General features: G+C 38.0%; 3 protein-coding genes across 18 annotated transcripts in view; 1 reads left to right on the forward strand and 2 right to left on the reverse strand.

Annotated features, from left to right (window-relative positions):
- raph1a (Ras association (RalGDS/AF-6) and pleckstrin homology domains 1a) overlaps positions 1-12,564 on the forward strand; it is a 69,179-nt gene extending 56,615 nt beyond the window's left edge. For 4 of the 5 annotated variants that reach the window (XM_058787137.1, XM_058787136.1, XM_058787139.1 and 1 more), the window contains 8 exons: positions 108-229; positions 1,532-1,597; positions 1,736-1,879; positions 4,926-5,036; positions 6,080-6,178; positions 6,275-6,395; positions 6,527-6,666; positions 9,007-12,564. In XM_058787137.1, the coding sequence (XP_058643120.1) occupies positions 108-229; positions 1,532-1,597; positions 1,736-1,879; positions 4,926-5,036; positions 6,080-6,178; positions 6,275-6,395; positions 6,527-6,666; positions 9,007-11,118 (2,915 nt within the window). In that variant the 3' untranslated portion in view covers positions 11,119-12,564. Of the gene's footprint in view, positions 1-107; positions 230-1,531; positions 1,598-1,735; positions 1,880-4,925; positions 5,037-6,079; positions 6,179-6,274; positions 6,396-6,526; positions 6,667-8,318; positions 8,366-9,006 lie in introns of all 5 variants that reach the window. The other variant, XM_058787140.1, reaches the window with a different exon arrangement.
- A 332-nt stretch (positions 12,565-12,896) lies between these two features.
- LOC131546970 (secreted phosphoprotein 24) lies at positions 12,897-15,594 on the reverse strand. Its single transcript, XM_058787141.1, has 4 exons — positions 15,543-15,594; positions 14,384-14,511; positions 13,351-13,476; positions 12,897-13,243 (listed from the first exon to the last, which is right to left on the reverse strand). The coding sequence occupies exons 1-4, from the start codon at positions 15,592-15,594 to the stop codon at positions 13,091-13,093; spliced, it is 459 nt and encodes a 152-aa protein (XP_058643124.1). The 3' UTR covers positions 12,897-13,090.
- A 1,934-nt stretch (positions 15,595-17,528) lies between these two features.
- Positions 17,529-24,202, reverse strand: part of abi2a (abl-interactor 2a) — a 47,190-nt gene continuing 40,516 nt past the window's right edge. For 8 of the 12 annotated variants that reach the window (XM_058786852.1, XM_058786855.1, XM_058786853.1 and 5 more), the window contains 4 exons: positions 23,470-23,628; positions 22,344-22,430; positions 21,234-21,407; positions 17,529-19,527 (listed from right to left, as the gene is read on the reverse strand). In XM_058786852.1, the coding sequence (XP_058642835.1) occupies positions 19,352-19,527; positions 21,234-21,407; positions 22,344-22,430; positions 23,470-23,628 (596 nt within the window). In that variant the 3' untranslated portion in view covers positions 17,529-19,351. The remainder of the gene's footprint in view (positions 19,528-21,233; positions 21,408-22,343; positions 22,431-23,469; positions 23,629-24,202) is intronic. The other 4 variants (XM_058786859.1, XM_058786862.1, XM_058786864.1 and 1 more) reach the window with 1 other exon arrangement.

Consider the following 24,202-nt stretch of genomic DNA (forward strand, 5'->3'; position numbering starts at 1 on the left):
AGATGCGCATGATAATCGAATTCGATTAATTGCACAGCCCTAGTTCTCCTCATTGATTTTTGAATAGCAAACATAAACTTCATACTGGTTACACTTTGTTTTTCCAGAGAGAATCTTTGAGGATCATGAGAATCTGGTTGAGAACTTGTTGAACTGGACCAGGGACAGCACCAACAGACTGATGTTCATCGAACGCATTGAGAAATATGCACTTTTCAAGAACCCTCAGGTAATATTACATATAATACTAAAGGTAATGCTAGTGTATATATACAGGTTATACTAGTAATATAAAATCTGTCAGTAGTGACCAGGTCTGTTATAGCAGCAAAAAATGGTTCCTTACAACTTCTGCGCTACATTTCACATACAAGTCTTCTGTAGCCTACAATAGCATTGTTAAATATTGTGTACACTATTGTTAAAAGTTTGGAGTTGGTCATTTTTTATCTTGTTCTCACCAAGGCTGCATTTATTTAATCAAAATACAACAAAACATGAGCATTACTATTTAAAAGAACTGTTTTTAAATGAATATGTTTTTGAATTTTATTTGTTCTTGTGATTAGCAAAGATGAATTTTAATTCTTCAGTGCGATACGATCATTCAGAAATCATTATCATATGCTGATTTGCTGCTCAAGACACATTTCTTATTTTTTTATCAACTATGAAAACATTTGGCTGCTTAATATTTTTTTATAAACCATGATGTATTTTTTTCAGGATTTGTATTTTTTGATGAATAGAAAGTTCAAAAGCACAGCATTTCTTTGAAATAGAAATCCGTTGTAACATTGCAAATGTCTTTACTGTGTATATATATATATATTTTATTATTTTTTTTTAATTAAATGTGGAAAAAAAAAAAAAAAAAATACCCTAAACTTGAATGATAGTGTAAGTTAGCTATTCGCATGTCTGACAGTGCCATGTTCAATATGAATGTAACAGTGAAAGGCAAGATTTTCAGTTAACAATGCTTTAATTTTCAGTATTACAGCGTTTACGTTTTTGAGTGAACTGTCCCTTATTACCCGTGTAACGACTAGATGTGATGTGCAGTTTTGTCACCAAAGACTGATAGTAGATATGCAGGAGAAAGGTGACTGAGTTTCAGAGTGACAGTAATATAGGTTTGTTCAGTATGGATGTTCTGCTGGTGCAGTGCTCTATGGATCAGCAGTTTTATTGGTGTATGTGACTAATGTAGGTCAATGTCATGTAAATGCTGAGCTATAATGAATAATTGATCTCAGCAGAGGCTGGTTGAAGTGTGTTCACTGCCCAGACTGAGTCTCTGGCTGCTGCTTTGGCCGTTTTAAAAACCCCTAGACAGACCGTGCAACCCTAAAAACAAAAAAGTCATGTGTTTAACCACTTTGCATTCCTACATTGTATTTTGTTGAAAGTCTTAAAATGGCACATTCAGATATCTAAAGATTGGTTTTGGCTAATGCTCTGGTAAACCTATAAATCAGTGATAGTCATAGATCACTGTAATATCTCCCTGAATCATCTGTTTCCTCAGAACTATTTGCTGGGGCGTAAGGAGACGTGTGAGATGGCGGACAGAAATAAAGAGGCCCTGTTGGAGGTGAGACAGACTGTGAACTTACTTGCACACATTTTCTCTTGGATTTTTAAAGTCAGCATGACTTATTTAGGTCGTGTCAGGCATGTTGTACTCACTGGAGTGACTGATAAAGGTGTTTGTGTGTGTGTTTTTGAGCAGGAGTGTTTTTGTGGAAGCTCTATCAGTGTGCCTGAGATGGAAGGGGTGCTCTGGCTCAAAGACGACGGCAAGAAATCCTGGAAGAAGCGCTACTTCCTGTTACGAGCCTCTGGGCTATATTATGTGCCAAAGGGTAAAGCCAAGGTCAGTTGTGAGTCTCTCTTTTACTCTTACACTATGGCCCTCTTTCTAACTGATATTAAAATACACTTTCTGGTGATCTGATCACAACGGGTCCAAAATGTCAGAACATCAAAAGCCGTCTGACCACATCACGTTTGTAAAATCACATTTCTTTAGGCTCCGCCGAAACAAGAGGGGGGCATCATACTTTTTTCTACTTTTTGTTGTTGTGCGTAATAAAAAAAACATGGTAACATTTTATTTTAGGGTCTCTTAATTAGTTGCTTATTAGCATGCATATTACTAGAATATTAGCCATTTATTAGTAGTAATTAAGCACATATTAATGCCTTATTCTACATGACCTTATTCTACATTCCTAATCCTACCCAACACCTAAACTTAACAACTACCTTATTAACTATTAATAAGCAGCAAACAAGCAATTTATTTATGGAAATGTCGTAGTTAATAGTGAATAAGTGTTCCCTATTCTAAAGTGTTACCAAAAACATATACATACCCTAGTAAAAAAGTAATATATTTAAAATACATTTATTTCATACTAAGTATAGTTAAAATCTATTAACATATTTACTGACAGATAACTTGAGACCTGCTGATATAAAAATTATAATTAAACTTTATTTGGCGTGCTACTTGTGCATAATGCACATTTCTTAATGTTAAGTCTAAAATGTGTTTTAATGTCACTACTGATGAGAATTGTTTGATCTTTCAATAATATCGGTTGTAATGCAAAATATTTAAAGTATACTTGCAATAGTTCCACTTTAGCACAGTCAGTTATACTAAGCATATTTTTACTTGTACTTTCCTCTTTATTACTAGTTTTAACGTGAAATAAACATTAATGAATATCTCATGTAATCACTCAATCCATGTTTAAATCGCGGAAAGACATCAACAAAACAGCTTGTAAACAAAAAATGTCACGTATAGCATGTCATTTACCTCAGGCAGTGTCCACAGCTCGTTATTTGCGAGAGAAATGAAGTCTAGAGAAGAGCATTTTGAGAAATATTAGACTATGTACTTTATATTCATTATATTTTCTTTACCTGTTAGTGATGTCTTAATTATTTAATGTATGTTTAGATAAATCTTTTATGAAACAAGTTATGACAGCCACTGATTGTATTTCAACAACAAATAGAAATTGTATAATTTAGAAGTTAATTTAAAAACTGCATTATGTGCAGTTTACACGTTTGCATACAATTTTTTTAATTCGAGTGTTGATTAGGCTATTATATTTAAAAATAAGTAGTAAATGAATTTAAGTTTGGGCTCTGTTGTTAGTTGTAACCTAATGTAAAAGGGCTCCCTATAGTTTAGAGCAGGAGCTGAGGTAGATTTTTATCCCTGGAGAATTTTAATTGTAATTGAATTTATCAACAACAACAAAAAAAAGGTTTATATATTTTTTTTTCCTCCTGCTGTACCAAAACCATACCGAACCGTGACGTCAAAACCGAGGTACCGAACAGTCATGTTTGTGTACCGTAACACCCCTACAGTTTAGTATACTAAAAGTACAATTGCACAGCATTTTATTAAGTACATAAATATAAACATGTATTTGTAGTATACTTGGCATGAAATAAATGTATTTCAAATACATTTAACTAGTTTACAATCAAACTGGGCAGCACTAATCACATATCTATGCATAGTGTTAGATTAATATTAAAGATTCAGTCCCAGAACAAGATGCTCCATAATCTAATACACTCACAAACTAAATGATCTCTAAAAGCATGAAAAGAGATTTTGGGATTATGTGCGCGATTGACTGAGATGATTATGTGCACATATGCTCGTATTATGCATGCACTTAAGTGTTCACACATATATGAGGCCTGAGCGGTGATGATATACAAGAGCTTTGTGTGTGAAACAAACAATGTAAATCAGCACTGAAAATCTCCCCCTTTCATATAAATATAAATATAAAATTGTTTTCGATAATTGAAATAAATCTGAAATAAAATAAATCTTTGATGGAAAACTTAAGTCCAAATGTTGCCTTGGCGACTAACTGAAATAAGTTTAATTTGAAATAGTAAAATCTCTTTATAAACATGTATAAAAACTGATAAAAGTGACAAAAGCATACAAATAATACATTTCAAGATTAAATTTAAAACTAAAAGTTAATTCAAATATTAATAAATACTAGTAGTATATAAAGTAGTAGTAAATACTTATAGTATATAAAGAATACCAAAATAACACTTGGATTGTGCTGCTGTGTATTTTTTTGTACATGCATATATTCACATTAGGTGCATTGGGTACAAGGCACAATGACCAATGACGTTTGGCATCATTGATGTCAAACCTGGCACAAGCACATCTTGTGAATGTGCAAATGTGATTGAGGTTTGAGAGCTGAAGCACTTGCTGTCAGTCACATATCATAATACCTGTGCTTTTCAAGAGATAAAGGGCCTGCTGACTCTGTGCTTAACACATCCATGTCTAGAGATCAGTTAATGAGTTCAAGTTCAGAGGAGATATGGGCCAGTGACCACAGGGAGGCAGAGGGTGATCGAGAGAGAGATAAAAGAGCAGCTGCTGTACATCCTCAGGTCAACACTCTGGGTTTGACAGCTGCTGCCCATCTGCATCACTAGCATACTCACATACTGTTTCATACTTAACACTGATGCTTAACACATGACCCGCACAGAATCTGTTCTTAAAAAAAAAAAACACACACACACATTCAGGACCCCCTTTTTCATGCTATTCAACCTGTCTTGCCTATTTCTATGCACTAATTCAATGCACTTTTTACAAATGTAGTGCTCCCCCTAGTGGATTCAACAGTGAAGTAACATTTAGGTCAATTTAGGTCATTTCATTTTTGTTTGTTGCTTAAGCTAATAAAAAAAACAACTAATTTTCATTGTCACAATATAAGCAAACAAAACAGCAGGTCTAAGTGTGCCTGTCCCTACAGATGCATTCACAAACAAAGATTATCCTTTGTTATGTACTAACATGTAGTCTTTGTGCTTCCATCCTGTGTCATCTGTAGGCCTCTAGAGACCTGGTTTGCTTCCTGCAGCTGGATCATGTTAACGTGTACCTGGGTCAGGACTACCGCAGCAAGTATAAAGCCCCAACTGACTACTGCATGGTCCTGAAGGTGAGGGATGACAATCATCTTTGTACATTGTATCAGACATTGCAGTTTAATGCAGTTATTTAAAAAAAATGTCTAAAAATATGAAAGTTTTAATTCCTTTATCCGTTATCAGATGTCAGTCACACTGCTTTGTTCATGAAGAGGAAGATGAATTGAAGCCATGTGTTCTTAAAATGCACTTGCTTAAATGACTAAAAAGTAATTTGTAAGTAGTGGAAGCAGTAAAACAAGCATTTGCCTGTCCATATCTCTAGAGTTTATCATCATTTTCCAGATTTCCATTTGTCTATATGGTTAAAGCAGACAGCAGTCAGAGGTTTTTGCCAGAGGACATTTTAAGTGCTGGGATCTGTAAAATCCAGATCTCGGTCTGCATTACAATTTATGATTCTGGACTGCTCAACATATTTCTTAAGTTTGTGCAGACACCCTCAGAAGGAAGTCAAAGCTACAGAAGTGAGACAAACATAAATATAGCCTGTTTTTGGTCAGTGTTTGGCTTTCCTTTGACATAATTTGTCTGCTGTTGAACTTCTCTGGCGCTATTCTTGCATAGCCAAAGTTTTAACAAATAGCGTAAAGGATTGACCACTCTGCAGTTTATTATAATGAAGAACTGCCCATCTGAAAAGTGACCGAACACAGTATGTGTTTTTACACTCCATTTAAAGAGGAGTTCATCTGAAACAGTTTATACCACAATATTATACCAGACAATCTCATTCAAATTATGCTACAACATCAGCCAGCAACTAACAGTATAGAAATCACCCAGATATTTGATCCCAGTGTGGCAAAGAAGCATTTAATGTATCGAACTGATACTTTGCAAACACAACTTTGTTTTCAAGGAGGGGTCAGAAATTGCATAAAAGCCATTCAGTCACTTGGATTTGAGTTTTGAGTTTAATATGCATCAGACATTTAGTGATCAGACTGTGAGCCAGTTGAGGCTGTATTTACTCTGACCATAGGCAAAAAGTCTTTACACACAGACTATAAAATGCATCAGTATAGGTAACATCTCTGATTTCGCCACACAGCACCCACAGATTCAAAAGAAATCACAGTACATCAAATACCTGTGCTGTGATGATGTGAGAACGCTGCATCAGTGGGTCAATGGAATACGCATTGCCAAGGTAACATCTGGTTATGATGAAATCACCCTGCTTGGTGTATTAATGTGTATACTGTAGCTAGGTTTTGTGGCTGAATCTATGTGATTTGTAATGCAGTATGGGAAGCAGCTGTATTTGAACTACCAGGAAGCCATGAGACGCACAGAGGCTGCTCATGACTGGTCCTCCCTCTCCAGCTCCAGTATCAAGTCTGGTTCCAGCTCCTCCAGTCTACCAGGTGAGTTCAGCAGTGCAGCAGCAGAAATATCGGAATCTCAAATGAGATGGTGCTTGATTATTTAACAGGCTTGTGTATTGTTGTTTGTGTTCACCCTTTCACTCGACTTTGTGATTCATTCATGCCTACAGAATCTCAGTCCAACCACTCCAGCCAATCAGACAGTGGCGTGTCAGAGACCACATCCTCTGGTCATGTGCGCTCTCAGAGTGTCGTCAGCTCCATCTTCTCTGAGGCATGGAAGAGAGGCAATCAGGCAGATGAACCCAAGGTGACCATTGAAGAGTTTTACTAGTCTCTTTACTTGCTCTGCTTTGTTTCACCTCTGTTTCTTCATCATGGTGTCATTATCATCTCTTCTGTGTCTTAATCCATTTTGAAAGACCAATTGTTTTCAATATTACTAGGGCTGTCCCCTAATAGTCCACTAATCGTTAGTCAACCAGAAGAGGCTTGGTCGATCAAAATTTTATTAGTCGCTTAGTCTCTGGAAAAAAATATCCACATTGGCAAAGTCATGCAGATTGTTAACGGCTGGTCTATGGTAATGCAATACATCCGGCAGGACATCCAAACGCTTGCCTATATAATTTATCCACCACAAATATGGCTTATCATCTGAAATATGTAAGTATTAGCAACTTTACATGGCCACTCAATCTAATGTTAACCTAGAGAAATGTCCGCTATTCAAGTGTCTGTGACAGTAGCTGAACAGTAGCTCACCGCAGGACAGATGGAGGCTTGCTCTTAAAATACTCCCTCATTTTTGGTCATATAGATAAGAGTAATATATCTTTCAAATCTGTAAAGACTCTACGTTTATTTGTGTGCACTCACAATAACAACAAAATGCGCTTTTGTAAAATAATGAAAGCAAACAAGATGCGCTTTCTGCCGTCTCGGTCTCTGTGAACTTGAGCACGAAACTCTGTGTATATATTTGCCTTACAGACATTGAAAATGTATCTATAGAGAGTGAAATGTCTACTTTCAAATGAACCAATTGAAATGGAAAACAAATTCTCAGATTATGTAATCCGTGTGAAACATGCATACAGGCGCATCCACTACTGTGGAGAGGCTCTCCAACCCGATCTCATGAAATTGCGTATAAATAGTACGCCAAATAAAAACAAAAACTCGTGGTATTGATACGCAAAAATTTACTTTGGCGTGTATATGCTATGCAATGGATAAGATTAGGGTTGTCGGATAGATGCGTATCAGATGTCGAGATAGATGACGAGTCAATGTTGTCGAGTTCATCTCTTAAACAGAGAACAAATATCAGTGAATTATTAAAATGTTAATGCAGCCTCCTTACTGTTTTTCCCTGACACATTCATAATCATAGCTTCTGCGGTGCCCTGTGGCAAGCTTTAGGCGTGCGCTTGAGCACTTATTAGGCTTTGTAGGCAATGAAAGGCTCATTATAATGATTTAAATGGTTTATTAATAAACGTGCGATTAGTCGACTAATGCTTGAAATGAAGGACTACTAGTCGATCAGAAAAATCCTTAGTCGAGGACAGCCCTAAATATTACATTCAAGAAATAAGGTTCACAATATGCACAATATACCAATCAGCATTCATGTGTTTTATATTAGTTGTAATGAAAACCTGAAAGAAAATATATGCATATACCGAGCAGAAAACAATGAGGTTTGTATGGTTTGATGGTGTCAGTGATATAATTATAGTTCTGATTTTGTTGCTCTGTCAGTGGAATTTGCTGAATTAGGATATGGCATATTGTCAGCTACTTCCAAGTGTTAAGTTTTAATTACTAAGAGGACAAGAGCAATTTAAGCCACAATGTATACCCTTTGGGTGATTGTGGGACATTACTTGTACTTGTATCGCACTGTCCCCAGATATATTACTTGTTAATTGGTCCCCTGTCTGTTTGTCTACCCAGGATGAGAATGTCAAATCTGGAAAGGCTATACACTGGTGGGGATTGAGGTTAGGAGTGTGATTAAAACCTCACACTCTAGCTGTTTATATTTGATATAATCCTCACATGTGAACCTCTAAAGCAACTAACCACTGATATATGATGTGTGTGGTGGGCAGTTCATCTTAGTTGTTTTTTGAAGGCTGGGTAATTGGGAACTGGTGTGAGACACCTGCTGTAATAGTTTGTGTTAACTCTTAACAGACAGCGCACTGGTGTTGTATTTTGAATAACCCGTTACATAATGTTTGGTGTGTTTTGGTTTGGTGTGTGTTATAAATGAGAGATATTGTCAGAGAAGGTAAGCACGACAAAAATACAGGATAGCTCATGTTTTGTTTTGTTTTGCACACATTGAATTGCTGTTGATTTTTAGTTTGAGCTCCACATCTCAATGATTCTATGTTGTAAGAACAAAAGTGTCTGAGTTTGGAAGAGCAGATCTCAATTAATACTAACAGTTCTTAGCTTCTCCCTTAAGACTTCATAACATTTCCTATAACATTTCATGTTATTTCACACTTTTAATTGCACTGTCTGCATAATATCTTGTTGCACAGCACTAACATATATCCTTCAAAAAAAAAAAAAAAAAAAATCAATGTGAACTAGATCTGTTCTAATTGAATCATTTTTGTCATTTCCACAGATGAGAATGGATGGCCCACCAGCACAGCCTGCTAGAGCCTCTTACCCTCTACAACTTCCCCAACTGCCCCAATCTCTCCAATCTCGTAGCAGCTACAGTGGTGTGTCCCCAGTGTCCCCCTCCTCGCCCCCATCTCCACCACCGCCGCCTCCACCACCTCCCCCTCTCCCCAACCCCACGCACCACTCCACCCCGATTATGTTCACTAAATACAGCACCCTCGCTAGGTTGCAAAACATCTCCCAGGCTCCAAATCATTACAAACAGACCCCCTTATTGGCAGCACAGCAGCAGCCCCCAACACCGCCCCCACAGTGTCTCAAACCTGTAATGAATAATATGGCCGATACTGCCAGCAGTCCCCCTCCGCCTCCACCACCACCACCTCCTCCAGAGATGCCAGTGCCAGGGTCAGCCATGGCAGTGTTGAAGCATGCCCCCCTCAGCCCTCAATACGCTCCCCTTCCACCTCCAGAGGAAGACCAGCTGCCACCCCCACCTCACCTACACAGCAATGGCTACTTGCCTCCACCACCACCCCCAGAACAGTTAAAATACCCGCCTCCCCTCAGCACCAATGGGCTCCAGCAGTTCTTAGCTCAGAAGTTCCCTAATATGACCTATGACTTCTCACCTGTCCAACAAGATGAAGAGCCTCCACCACCTCCTCCAGTGTGTTTCTCTCCGCCCCCTCAGCAGTCAGGTCCACCTGCCCCACCTAAAACATTCACTGGTGGGTTTCCGCCCCAAACGGCTCCGAAACCTGCCCACGGCATTTCCCCCATTTCTCCTGTGCCACCTTCTTTGTCTCCAACCCCTATGGCCACCATGAAGAAACAGCAAAGCCTCTCCAGTGGTCACAGCCCCAATCAACCTCCACCTACCCTTCCCAAGCAATATAGCCTTTCTTCCAAAGCTGCATCTGTATCTGCCCCCATCTCTCCCACCCAATTGCTTCTAAAGCAGATTGTAAACCAGTTCCCGGACGCCCCTGATGAATCCAAAGGTCCCTTATCTCCACCTGTGGTAAAAACCAAACCAAAATGGCAGCCAGGAGGGCAGGCTCAACCACAGTCTCCTGAATTTCCTCCACCTCCACCAGAGGGTATCCTTGAATTCCCTCCACCTCCTGCTCCAAGTCCCCCTCCTGCCCCACAGCCTTCTGGCAAGATGGGATCACCAATCAAGAAGTCCCCATCGACGTCGTCAAATTCTTCTACTGGTTCAGGAGGGAAGAAGCCCCCTCCAACTCCACAGCGCAACTCCAGCATGAAGTCCACCTCTTCCATTGAGTACCAGGAGTCCAAGAAAGTGGAGGATCTGGTCAGCATGTTTGCCCAAACCAGTCAAGCCCCACCCAGCTCCTTCTCAACTCCATCCTCTACGACAGGATCACCTTCCAAGGACTCTTCCGCAGGTCCTCGTGCACTACCAAAACCAGGCAAGATCAACTTGGCTAATCTGCCTCTGGCTCTCCAGGGGAAGCCAGGTCAATATCAGCAATCCAGCTCAGACTTCCCCTCTCCTCCTCCCGAATGTGACTTTCCCCCTCCGCCGCCGGACTCAGAACTCCTGCCTCCTCCACCTCTCCCATCAGAACTGCACACCGGGGCTCCCAAAGTGGCCGTGGTGAACCCTCAACCCCAACACTCCTCCAGCTCCACATCCTCATGGAAGCAAAGCTCCTTGAAGAAAATGCCCCCTCCGGCTATGCACCGCCACAGCAGTGGCCCACCCGAGCCACTTGCCCTTTCTCCACCTCCTCAACAGATGCCTCTGTCCTCTTTTAACTCTCAGATCCCACCAACTTCCCCCAAGGCCAATCTGTCCATCCAGCCCAACTTCTTGGAAGACCTCAACAGAACTCTCAAAAGGAAGTCCATGACTCGACATGGCTCCCTTACGTCCTCGAGAATCTCGGCCAAGCTGGAGCCTGTAACCACCATGGACGATATGGCCCTTCCGCCCCCTCCTCCAGAGCTGCTGCTGGGCCAGCAGAAAAAGGGCGGATACATGAGCGGCAACATCTCAGGCTATGCAACATTACGGCGGGGTCCTCCGCCGGCTCCACCCAAACGGGACCAAAACACTAAACTGACAAGCGAGTGGTAGTTGGGACATGTGCCGAGTACGGATATGCCACTCTCCTTTTCCACTCCGTTTATCTTCAACAGCTGAAATGTCTGCATTAAAATACTACTCATTTTAACCCCAGATTATAACCACAATATGAAAAAGCCAAACCATCTATACATAAGCTTCTCTGCGTGTTTGTGCCGCTTTGCTATTAAGTGTAGCAGATATACAAAAAAAAAAAAACTGAGAAAAAGAGACTGACATTGTTATTATAGGTACTGCATGGACACTGCTGTGAGGAAAGGGGATACTGTATATGTATGATAAAATATATATGTGGAACAGTGGGGTGGGAGGGAACTTGTACTTTTTTATATGAAATTATTTAATACCTGAAATATATTCTTATTTTAAAGTTTAGTTTTGAAACCCTTGACTGTAAACGTTAAACGTGAATAGAAAATCAGGGTTGTTGAACCGATGCTTGTGTGTGTGCGTGCGCGCATTTCGTCTGAGTGATTTGGTTGATCCACTCTCAGAAAAACAGCGGGGGCCTGGTAATAGTGCCGCCCTTGCTCGTCATTAGATGTGCAAATCCCAATGTGGGAACTGCACTTGTGTAGCATACATTCTAAATGAAGTATTCTACCAAATTTTCCACATTTAATTTAAATGGTTTAGAAACTTCCACTTAAAATGTCAAGAAAGGAAAAAAAAAACGCTACCATTGTTATTGATAAATCTGTTATGTTGTGTCGCTGTGGAACCTTACTTTTCATGAAGATGTCCAAATGTTAGACAAAGATGAAAATGAGCCTGTTGCCGCTTGAGTACATCTCGGCGTGTAGCTGGCCTGTGTCTGGGATGGGATGTGATGTCTGTTTATGTTGGTTACATTGCTATCTATCTGTACATACAGCTGCAGTTCCTGACTTTATCAATGTGCGTTAGCTCTGCATGGGTGAAACACACACTAGGAAGTGATGTCGTTCTCCTTATTTTGACCTCTGTCTCTACTCAGTGCTGTATTGAAGTGTGTCACATATCTGGAACATCTATTTCTCATGTCATGGCAATGCCACAATGTACTGACGTTAATCTAGCATGCATGCTTCCATAGTATGGTTGCCTAAGATTGAACACTTTGTAGGGTTTTAGGACCATAGCCACAAAATAAAAGGTGTCATGTCAAGTTTACTTGACTTACAATGCAAAAAATTCACTGTGTGCCTACTATCATTGTCATCCCTCTAACAAACTTAAATGCGTAGGTTGAGAAAACATGTACCTGTTGGTTTTGCATCTCCAAAAGACTTTCAGTTTGAAAGGCTGAGCAATGAAATGTAGGAACGGATAGAGTTCTCTTTACAGGGAGGAGTACAGAGCTAATGCTGCTTCTTAAAGTCAGGAACCTTTAGTTAAATAAATGGGGAAGTAAATGTCTGTTACATTTAAACTGAACAATATAAATGTGTAAATCACACAGAATGTTGTCCAAGTTCTTGTTACTTTGATGGTTCGTTATCATCATACAATTAAAAGCTTCTTATGCTGAATCCTCTGATTTACAATGAATAACAATGCTAGTCCTTTATGGACAATACACACTATATAATACATGCATAATGTTTTCAAATCTGCAAATATAGCTAGCTACAAATATGTGTTGCACTCGTTTGTACGCCTGATTAAACTATGATTCAACTGTAATGTGCCTTGGGTTGAACGTTGCTCGAGATTAAGGCTATACCGCAGCAATACACATTTAATTTTATAAGAGACACTCCTTGTTTGTTTACCACAGAATGTACAGAGAAATTATTTGATTATAGTATTTTCTTGGTTGAAAATGAACCTTTTTAAAGCAGAACAATCTCATGTAAAGTTACTGTTTTATTTGAAACGTCAGTTGGAGGTCTATCTGTTTGTCTGTCTATTTTAATCACGTTTTATGAAATCACAATAGTAATCTGGAACAGTTAAACTCTCCTTGACACAGAATGACTCCTTAAGACAAAGAGCCCACCCGTCCTGTCCGCCGGATAATGACCTCTTCACTGCTGGACTCTGAGCTGGACCCAAAAGCAGCCATACAACTGATGCCCAGAGGAGCTACAGACATGCTGCCAACACGCACAAGACTGGAGCACAGTTTCTCTGACTTGAGGAAGAGAAGAGAAGAGAAGGTGAGAAATATCTTAGTATGATGTTGGTATTGACCTGCAATAAACAGAAGGGAGACACTAAAAACATTAAAGCTGGTCTTACCGCAAGACGTCCCTGTTTGAAACGGCAACTATTCCTGTATGGTCTCCTGGTATATTTCGGACAGACTGTCTCCTTTATTCCAAAATCAAGCAGGATATCATAAGTATTATCACGTCCCGGTGTGATCTTCGATGACAAAGATCAAATGAGTCTGTCATTTAATCTGTTTTTTTATACTATTATTTCAAAATAGCATGAATGGTTGATAACATACAGAGCCCTGCTGAAAATAACAAACAAAAAAAACAACAGAAACCATCACAGAATTTGTAACCTAATTATAATGTGTGGTTATAATGGGAGCTGTGCCTGTTGGTCTGGTAATTGGTTGCCTTGACGCCTTCTATTGGTGGCTTGTTAAAACCACTTATCCTAATGGAATATGTCCCAAAACACACTACAGGAAACCATTTTTAAATGGTTTTAATGCAATTAAAGTAGCAATGGTTATAATGGTATTTGTAGTGAAAACCATTAGAATTTTTGTGATGGTTTTTATTGTTTTGCTTTTTTTCAGCAGGGAGGTCAAATTCCTTGACCTCTGCTGCAGCATTCAAATCAATTATGGCGATTTTGTAAGTTTATTTAGGCTATTTAGTCATAGCTGAATTTATGAATGCCTGACAAGCAAAATCAAATAACAAAAACAGAATATACTCTTGTATGTCAGAAGTTACAAACCCAAACTTTAGGCTAATTTAAAATTAATCTAAATTTATGCTGTTGATCTTGACGATTCTTTACACTTTTGTGTTTCAATAAAAACAGCATACGGATTTGAAACCAAACGAAGACGAGTGGCTATATTTTGGCCGCATAATGTTTGTTTTTTGTGAATTTTTTTTTTTTTAAGTGTAACCCAGTACTTTGTTGACTAACCACTAGAGGATGGTAGTGCACTATGAGAAACTGCTCGACTTTTGCTGAGAGGATTCCTGAGGCTGCGGTCTAGCACTTGTTGGCAGATCAAATGTAAATCTACCACCTTCTTTTTTTTTTTTTTTTTCTTAAAAAGAAAAGCACATATTATTACCTGTCGGACCACACTGCTGGTTGGCCTGTGCAGGTTGAAATTGCTGGACTGCCTGTTGACTTCATCGACAGAAACCTTCAATGCCAGGTTAGCCAGAGGACTGAAGTTATATCCTGATACAAGCTGCCCTGTTTAATTAGAGTAAATAAGACTCCATCATAACTTTCTCTAATGAAGTAGCAATCCGTTTGTTAATATAGCTACTCTAACATTCAGATGTTTGGGGTTATATTTTCTTCATGTTTTTGAAATAAGTCTCTTAGCTCATCAAGGCTGTGTATGTTTGATCAAAAATAGCCTTCAGGAAAAACAGTAATATTGTGAAATCTTATTCCAGTTCACACTGACTGTTAATATACTTTAAAATGCAATTTATTCCTATGATGGCAAAACTGAATTTTCAGCAGCCATTACCCCAGTCTTCATTGTCACTTGATCCTTCAGAAATCATATACTGTATGCTAAATTGCTGCTTAAAAATATTTCGTATTATTATCAGTGCGTAAAACAGTTGAGCTGCTTAATATTTTCATGGAAACTGTAGCCTAATGTTTCAATGAAAATGTTATTAATAATGTTTTCCAAGATTCTTGGATGAATAGAAAGTTCCAAAGAATATCATTAGTATAGGCTAAATATCCCAAAATATTCTGTAACTTTTTTTGTAAATGCATTTAGTCACTTTTTGATCTATTTAATGTTCCATCTTCTACTTAACAAAATAAGGGAAAGAAAGAAAAACTTTTCACTTAGAAAAAAGGTACAAAAGCTGTCACTGGAACAATTCGTGTAGGTACTCATACTTTAGGTATTAATATGTATCTTTAAGGTACTAATATGCATCTTTTAGGGGTGAATAAAGGTAAAAAATATATAGAAAAAGAAAAATTACCTCTTAAAAAGTTACCACCCCGTTGACAACTCTTGTACCTCTTTTCTGAGTGTTGAAAGGTGGTGTACATTTACACATTAAAATATTTATATATATTTTCAAGACTTGCAATAATGATTTTAAGCACTATATGACTTAATGACTTGAAGCATTTGTAAAGTGTTACTAAAGAATTGAAGTCATTATTATGTCCATATAATATTTACAGTGATTCTTTATATAGATCCTCGTCTTATGAACTTGATTAAATCATGAATGTTTTCTTACCTGAGACACAGCTGCACTGAAAGAAGAGCAGCAGAATGTAGGCTGGTGTCATCTTTTTATCTTTATTTCTATATTTCTTTGTCTATTCTTCTTTTGTAACTCACTTCTGCTGTTCTCTCTGTGTGAATGTATTTTTCTCCACTGCAGTGCTCAGTAAACAATCTTCCAGAGATGCAATGTTACAAGCCTTAACCACAAAGTAAATGCTTTGCAGTTTTAATTGAGCTCTTCATAAAACCTGAAGACATTATGGTTTAGTCTGAAAAGGCTGGATGATTATTTCACAATGGCTGCATATATGTGGCATATCTGAAATGTCAACAAGTGCTTGTGCAAAATGATTATGTACATTGAACATTTTTTAAAAAGCATGATTATGTGTCATGTATTTTCATCACTCATTGTCCTTAATTTGTACATGCTTAATTTTCATCAGTAGTAAAATTGGACACTTTCAGAGACATGACATGTTTGAGCAGCTAAAGGGAGCCACGAGAGACTGGGGAGGTTGGCACGCTTTTTACTCCGGTGAATATTTCTCACAGTGGATTTATTGACTTTAGTGTCAATTTCTGTACATGCACATATTTTCTTGTCTCTGATTTAAAAAAATTAAAACGTTAATTAATTTTTCATCTTCTTTGCCCAGAAATAAGGACACAGTTCATTGCCTCAGTAGCAATACATCTATATATACACTATATGGGGTAATTTGTCACAATTGAACCTGCCATAAAAGTATTGCATTTCACAAAACGTAAATTTTGGACTGACGGCACCCATTCACTGCAGAGGATCCAATGGTGAGCAAGTGTGATGCATGTAATGCTACTTTTCTTCAAATCTGTTCTGATGAAGAAAATAAAAACATCAGCAAATTTTCATTTTTGGGTGAACTATTCCATACAAGATTAATCATAAAAAAAGAAAATGTTAAAGGTAACAAAATTTTTGGGGGGCTAAACAATTTAATCGTATGAAATTACATCATAAAACATGACAGCCTGTCACAACCTGTTATTTGTGATCAATACTTTTGTCCAGTTTTTAAAGTTTAGTATAGCTGACGCTTAATGTGGTTTTATTCACTTGTTACCAAAGTTACAGTAAAAATATGACAATGGAATTTCTGTAACATTATCCTGATTTGAAACACACATACAAAAAGTTACTGAGATATAACCCTTGGCCTATAACGCCAGTCTCACGTGGATATCATCTATGTAACAACAGGAAACCAGAACGATCAATATTCTGCTGAATCTAAAGCATTCCCCACCCCATTTTTGATTCAGACTAAACAGAACTGCTCATTTGATATCTTGTTTTCACACCATGGACACGTTTCACTGAGCTGAGGTTTGATTTTCACACTTCCACACAAACATTCACCTCCTCTTTCCTTGTGTAGTTGCAATTTTTGCTTTGTGGATACTGCAGCTCTATTTATTACTTTAAAATGAAAATAACACTATATAAAGATGTGAACAAGCATGTATAAGATATAAATATGTTGAGAATCTCATAGGTTCATCAAAGCAGAATAAGTGCTCTTCTTCTCGGTCTCTGCAGCGAACAGCCTGTGGGCGTCTGAGTGTGCAAACCTCCAGCAATCTTACGTACGTCTCAAACCATCTGGACCCCTGTTTGCTGCCAAGTTACATAAGTCTGAAAAAGAACATGGGCGTGTATCCCAAACATGAGCTCTGCAGTCTGCACTATAACAACACCATCTGAGATGACATTTCACTATAAACTCCCGCAACACAATCAAGACATATCATCAGCACAATCTTTCACTTTTGAAAAATATCCGGATCTATACACTTTTGTGTCCGAGACATAAGGCAAAGGTAAAACATTTCAATTAAGAAAGCTCTGAGCAAGTGCCGTTCTGGAAGAGCGATCAGACAATGTACTGGGAAAAAAAAAGCTGGTTCACATTTAAGAGATTATGCACATTAGTTTCATCCTCACACATGGGAATACTGATGTCCATATTTTTATTGTTATATATGCACACACACATATTTGCACACAAGAATATAGAGTTAATGGGTTTAATTGTTTACAAAAATGACTCTTCATTAAAATATCTGTCAACACTGGTGTTTAGATTGATGTGCTTTCAGACAGAGGTAAATTAACCCTCTAAACATCACATTTTGCCAGGTATTGCTGGGTAGAGAGAGATACGCTCACCTGGCTCTACCCTGCTTTAAACAAACTCCATCTGTTCTTTACATAAGATTCAAATTAAATTTCACGACGGAGACGCACTGAAGGCTTTCTTATTTTAGGACCTGCAAAATGGAAAACTCTTTTAGTAGTTGAGAGAAAGAGATCAGTGATTGTCAAATAGTAGCTTATACACATTTCAATACTACTACAAAATGGCACAATATATTTAGCATAAACATGTAAACAGCACCCAAATTAATACCGTAATATTTGGACTTACTGTCCATGTAACATGAATGTCTTAAACTAGGTATAAGAGGTCATCAAGAACAAAAACGTGATGAACTAATTAAATATGGGGTTCTAACGCTTCTTTTTTTTTAAATTTTGTAACCTTTCTAGATGATCTCGATTATTGGATGATTTTTCAATGTCATGAATACACAAACTATATTCTGGTCTAAATGTCTCAAAATGTCCCACAAAACCAGAAAGAAGTTTCACGCAGGCATAGCTGCGGTTTTAGCTGATGAAATATTTCAGAACTGTAGAAAATGTTGAAAAGACTGGAAATCACTAAACATTTCCAGATATTTCAGGTTTACCATGATTACATTAAATAAAATGTGAAAGGAAAAAAAAGAAAAATTAAATGTAAATAAGGTTTATTTTTATTAAGCATGCAGTCTATGAAGCACTACATACACTTAACCAAATATTAACCAAATGATTAGCATCATGACACAATATTTAAATGTAAAACAAACAAACAAAAAGTAAAACAGTTCATGAGGTTATTAGATATGTCTAGTACTGCATGTGTGTTGGGGCTGACCGATTCTCATAGGGGAATTTTTTAATAACCATTAAATATATTTAATGATTAAAAAAAGTAAAACCAAGGTGAGACATTTGTGCAAATATTTCCTAGATCATCAATCTGGCTCAAACTGATTTTAATTAGATGGGAGAGAATAAATCAAACAATTACTTAAACAATCAAAACACTTCACAGAGACAAATGAAAAAACCTTGAGCTGTCACAACATGTAATAAATAGAAAGCTACTTCTCTATATTCTCTAATTCTTTCTGTTCAGTTCCACACTTTCCTTGTTCCTTAAAATACAACATGAATGTAATGAACTCCCTTTTTGAGCGTGACCTCACTGTAAAGCACACCCTGAACCCACCTCAGGCTGTTAAAAAACTAAACAAATCCGCTTCAGAGACATCAGTCAGCCCCCGTGCTGCCTTCCAAAACACCGCAATGCTGTGGAATGAGCAAAGGTTATGGAATATGGAAAAATAAAAACAATGTACCCACACTAAATCTAGCTTATGCATATCCTGAACTTCAAACTCTGTATCCTTCATTCAACAGTAAACATATTATTGGCTTTTATTAATATAATTTTATTTCTCTAATAGTGTTTTCTCAGTCTTGGTGCAAAAGTCTGGACTGCAACATCTGGATGTTCAGCTTCACATCGCTTCCTCTTTTCAGTTGCACCTCTCATCTCTGAAGTCTCACGGCCTGTTATTAGCATGGTTTGTATGCACACATGCACTCTTCTGCAGTGTAAGATTAGCGCTGGTGGGCGTCGAGGGTTGGAGCTGAGGACACTCTCACTCCGTGTAGTGCATGATGGACTCCACGTAGTTTCCAGGGAAGAGTCCTGTAGTGCCGCTCATCACACCTTCAAACCAGCCATCATCATTCTTTTTAATGACGTAGATGATAGCCCCCTCCTGGAAAGACAATTCATCTTCCTTGTCCTGCATGTAGTCGTAGATTGCCACCACTGAAAGCAGGAACAACAAAGAGACAGTCAAGTTAATTTTGGCATTTTTGCCTTTATTATGATAGGACAGATCAGAACTGATAGGAAGCGAAGTGGGAGAGAGATAGGGAGCGGGATCAGGAAAGGTCCTTGAGTCAGGATTCGAACTTGGGATGCCCGTAGCGCAACGTCGCTATATGTCGGCGCGCTGCCCACAGTGCCATCTATGGAAGCCCATTTCCGCCACTGAATAATAATACTAAAAAAAAAAAGTTATTGCGACTTTTTCTAGATATAAACTCGCAATTGTGAGTTATAAAGTCAGAATTGCAAGATATAAACTCACAATTCTGACTTTTTCTCAGAATTGCGTGATATACTCACAATTGCGAGAAAAAAAAATCTGAATTACGATTTAAAAAGTCACAATTGCGAGATAAAAACTCACAATTCTGACTTTTTTTCTAGCAATTGCAAGTTTACATATCACAATTCTGACTTTTTTCGCAGAATTGTGAGATATAAACTTCGTTAAAGTTAAAGTCCAATTTTGAAGGGGGAAGACTAATATGTTCTCAGAATTGCAAGTTTATTGCAAGTCTCACAATTCTGACTTTGCGTGTTATAAAGTTAGAATTGCAAGATATAAACTCGCAATTCTGAGAAAAGTCAGAATTGTTATATTTTTTATTTAGTTGCGGAAACGGGCTTCCATAGCTATCAGCACCGAACCATGTGGGAATTTGAATGCCAATCATTCACGGTTCCACAAAACCCTTGTGTTATTACTAAATTTGATGATTCTTTCAGTTATGAATGAAGCCCTATTTGGAGAGTAACATGGGAACATCTGTAACAATAAATTTGCATTGCATTTGGATTGTGATTTATTCATGGTGGAGGATTGAGTTCTGCGATCCTACGAACCCAGGAACACATGGTCAGATTCATGATGGTCTATTATTGCCTGGACAAATAATAAATGTATTTATTTTATTTGAAAATAGAAAAACAATATCCTATTTATTATTTAAATACACTATTTAAAAATAGGAAAATTTAAATGCTATAATTTAAAATGCTTTTCTCACATTTTTATCTCTCAAATTGATGGATATTTTAAAAATGTGGAAATTATCAGAATCAAGTTAATCCTAACTTTTATTTATACAAGGTAAACATTTGACCCAGCTACTTGCTCGACCAGTATGAATAGTTGTGCATTCCCTAATTTATATTAATATACATAAATATTTAAAAACTTTATTTGATACCATAATAATAGCCCTTTATAAAAGTTTACATTGTTTTTTTCCTTTTTCTTCTTAATAGCTCCCAATCACTGCAGTGAAGCGATCACTTAACATTATTCTTGTTTCCAGAATTTTATTATTAAAATTGTCAATTTTTTAAATGCATGCACAATGCCGTGACATGCAGCAGTTTTTTTTTTTTTTTTAATTATATTTTTATGGGCTTTTTGTGCATTTTTTTTATAGATAGAACAGTAGAGAGAGACAACAGGAAAGCACTGAGAGGAGAGAGGGGGTGGGATCGGCAAAGGACCTCAAGACGGGAATCGAACTCGGGTCGCTGTGAGTACAGTTGCGCTGTATGTCGACGCAGTAACCAAGAGGCTACCGACGTGCAGCAGTTATTATACAGTACTTGCCAGTGGTCAAATAGGATTTACAAACCAACATTTCATCAAAATATGTTCAGTGCACCTTTCTCCAAATAAGTTTGTGGAGCCCAGGGTGGGTCTTCTTCAGCGTAAGGGTCACTGTACTCTACCACAGAAGACTCCTCTTCCTCATAGTCTTCTGGAGGTGGAACTGGGTTTTGTGTCTCCTCAAACACCGGCTCTTCTGAAGGGGGAGGTGGGGGAGGTGCATCTGAAACTGAGAGATGAGAAATGAATTGGAAACTCACGGACCAGGACTCCTTTAGAAGGGAAGGCCATGCAAGCTCATGGATCCATGCAGAAAGCGCAAGAGGTAAGTTATGATATGGATGTTTGAATGGTTTACTGTGTAAAAGAAACAGTGATGTAAGTTTGACTCCTAATATTCTCAGACAGACAGACGCATACACACATGAATGCACCGGTGGTTATTATTACTTCTAACACATATGGTAAACCGTTAACAAAAAGTAACTTCATTAAAATGTTTAATCTGGTATTACATCAGGGGTGCATAATAAAATTGAGCTTGGACTTGGAATTACGTTAGACACATTATCTTGCACTGATTACATACATTTAAGAAGTTTTAAATATTGCATTTTATTTTATTAGTTTAACTTATTAATAATACTACAAACATAAATGCTCATGCTGTTCTACAATATATTGTTACACCCATAGGGCATATGTAAAATTAATTTTGATGACTTTAAATATATCAAAACTTAATTTTTGATTAGTAATATGCATGGATAAGGACTTCATTTGGACAACTTTAAAGGCGATTTTCTCAATTTAGATTTTTTTGCACCCTCGGATTTTCAAATAGTTGTATCTCGGCCAAATATTGTCCTATCCTAACAAACCATACATCAATGGAAAGCTTATGATGTATAAATCTCACTTTCAAAAAACTGGCCCTTATGACTGGTTTTGTTGTCCAGGGTCACATATAACATTAATATAATTATTAATAATAAAGACTTTTTAATTTCTAAAAACAAGTAGATTTTAAATCAATTGACAGCCCTGAAACCAGCGTATATTTTCATGCTTTCAACAGCATGCCTTGCAGTGACAAGCAACATTGAGCTGAACGTGTGTCTCTGAATGCAGGAGGGTCTCATCAGAGAAGCTCAAAGCCACTTACTGGTTTCCTGTACGCGAGCCACAAAACCCGTCAGTGGAAGCTGGGGTGTGATCTGCAGTACGGAGGGGGAAGGGGGGGCCACTGAGGCTAGTCCACAAGACCACAAAAAGCACAGAGAAACAGAGGAAGGGGGGAGTGTGTGAGCATGAACCAAGATAAAGTGAATGTGAAAGGGAAAAACAGAAGACAGTAGGCAGTTTAGTTTAGTTTAGTGTGCAAACACTGTCTGACAAACAGGAAGTGGTCACCTTGGAACAGAAAGGATCTACAACATAAAGAGTTGAAAGACTAACCCATTTATACATCAAAGCACCAATCCAACTATGTTAACTGCACATTATCATTAAAGTGCCCCTATTATGGATATTTGAATAGTACCTTTGATGCAGCTCTAAGTGAATGAAAACATCCTGCAGAGTTTTAAATCTGAAAGTGCACCATGTATAAAGTTATTGTCTCTCAAAGAAAGAGTTGACTCTGAATCATTGAAACGAGTCGTTTTTAAAACGAATCCCAAGCCGTTTCATGTTGACGTCAAAATGAAACATTAGCATATTGCCTGCCCACTTGTTGGTCTTTTTGCATTGGTCTGAATGAAAATGCAAATTCATTCTTTGCCACTAGGTGCCGCTTTTGGAGCGATACAAATAGCTGTTTCCCCGGTAACGCTGTACACAAAGCAGCACTGCAATCAGGCATCACAGGCGAGATGAAATGAAAATGAGACCAATCACCGCAGATTAGCGCAACGCAAAGGAGGGGTTTGGAAAAATGAATCGTTGAGCGAATCGTTTGGGAGTCGTTGAGCAAATAAGGTAAAAATAAATGCATATAATAAGACAATAAAAGTGTTTTTGACCTTGCAAGCATGTCAACCTGTTGTTGGGGACTCCCAAAACCAAAATATGAACTTTCATTACCCATAATAGGGGCACTTTAAGAACCTGATGAGAGAGATGTTACTACAGAAAAAAGTGAATGTGGTATAGATATGATGGTGTGTCAAATACAAATGTTAAAAGAAAGTAAACTGCAGGCAGGGGGGTCCATGATGTCAAACTGCCTTTGACGAATCACCAGAACAAATGTTCTGAAAGATGTCAGGTCTGAATAGTGAGAGCAGTACCTTGGTTCTGATTGTAATAGGGCCCTCCGTTCTGCTGACTGGGGGGCATGGAAGTCTGACCCGAGATTGAGGGCGGCCGGCGATACGGCAGCGAACCCCCCACTGTGGGTGCGATCTGCCTGGGGACGGGCCTGTTCATGCTGTAGAACTGAGGACCACCTGCATGAACAACACAGCCATGAGATGGAGAAAACACTGACTGCAGACTGATCACATTCATTTCTGACAAACATACCACCTTTATTCCCTATTAACAGTCAAAAAATAAACGAGGAGTATTGTGAGAGGTCTACAGTCAGACCATTCAAAGACAAGCATTTTGACAATGACTGTGAATATCATGAAAATTACATTTAAACTGATCTGGACTAAGTAGGTTTTGTCACTAGATCATCTTGTTGTGGACCAAAGTACATTTGATAACTGCAGTACAATTTCGCAATCACTATGAACAATCTGGCCTAATTTGGAATGTGGAATTTGCATAATATTTTTAATAGAGTGCTGGAGGAATAACACTTTTCTTTTTTAGATTTGTTATTTTTGGCATTTTCGCCTTTATTATGATAGGACAGATCAGAGCTGACAGGAAGTGAAGTGGGAGAGAGATAGGGAGCGGGATCAGGAAAGGTCCTCGAGCAGGGATTCGAACTCGGGACGCCTGTAGCGTAATGTTGCTGTATGTCGGCACACTACCCACAATGCTATCGTGCCAATTGGATTTGTATATTTT

This window comes from Onychostoma macrolepis, chromosome 09 (genome assembly GCF_012432095.1).
Source record: "Onychostoma macrolepis isolate SWU-2019 chromosome 09, ASM1243209v1, whole genome shotgun sequence".
In the NCBI taxonomy this organism is placed as follows: domain Eukaryota; kingdom Metazoa; phylum Chordata; class Actinopteri; order Cypriniformes; family Cyprinidae; genus Onychostoma; species Onychostoma macrolepis.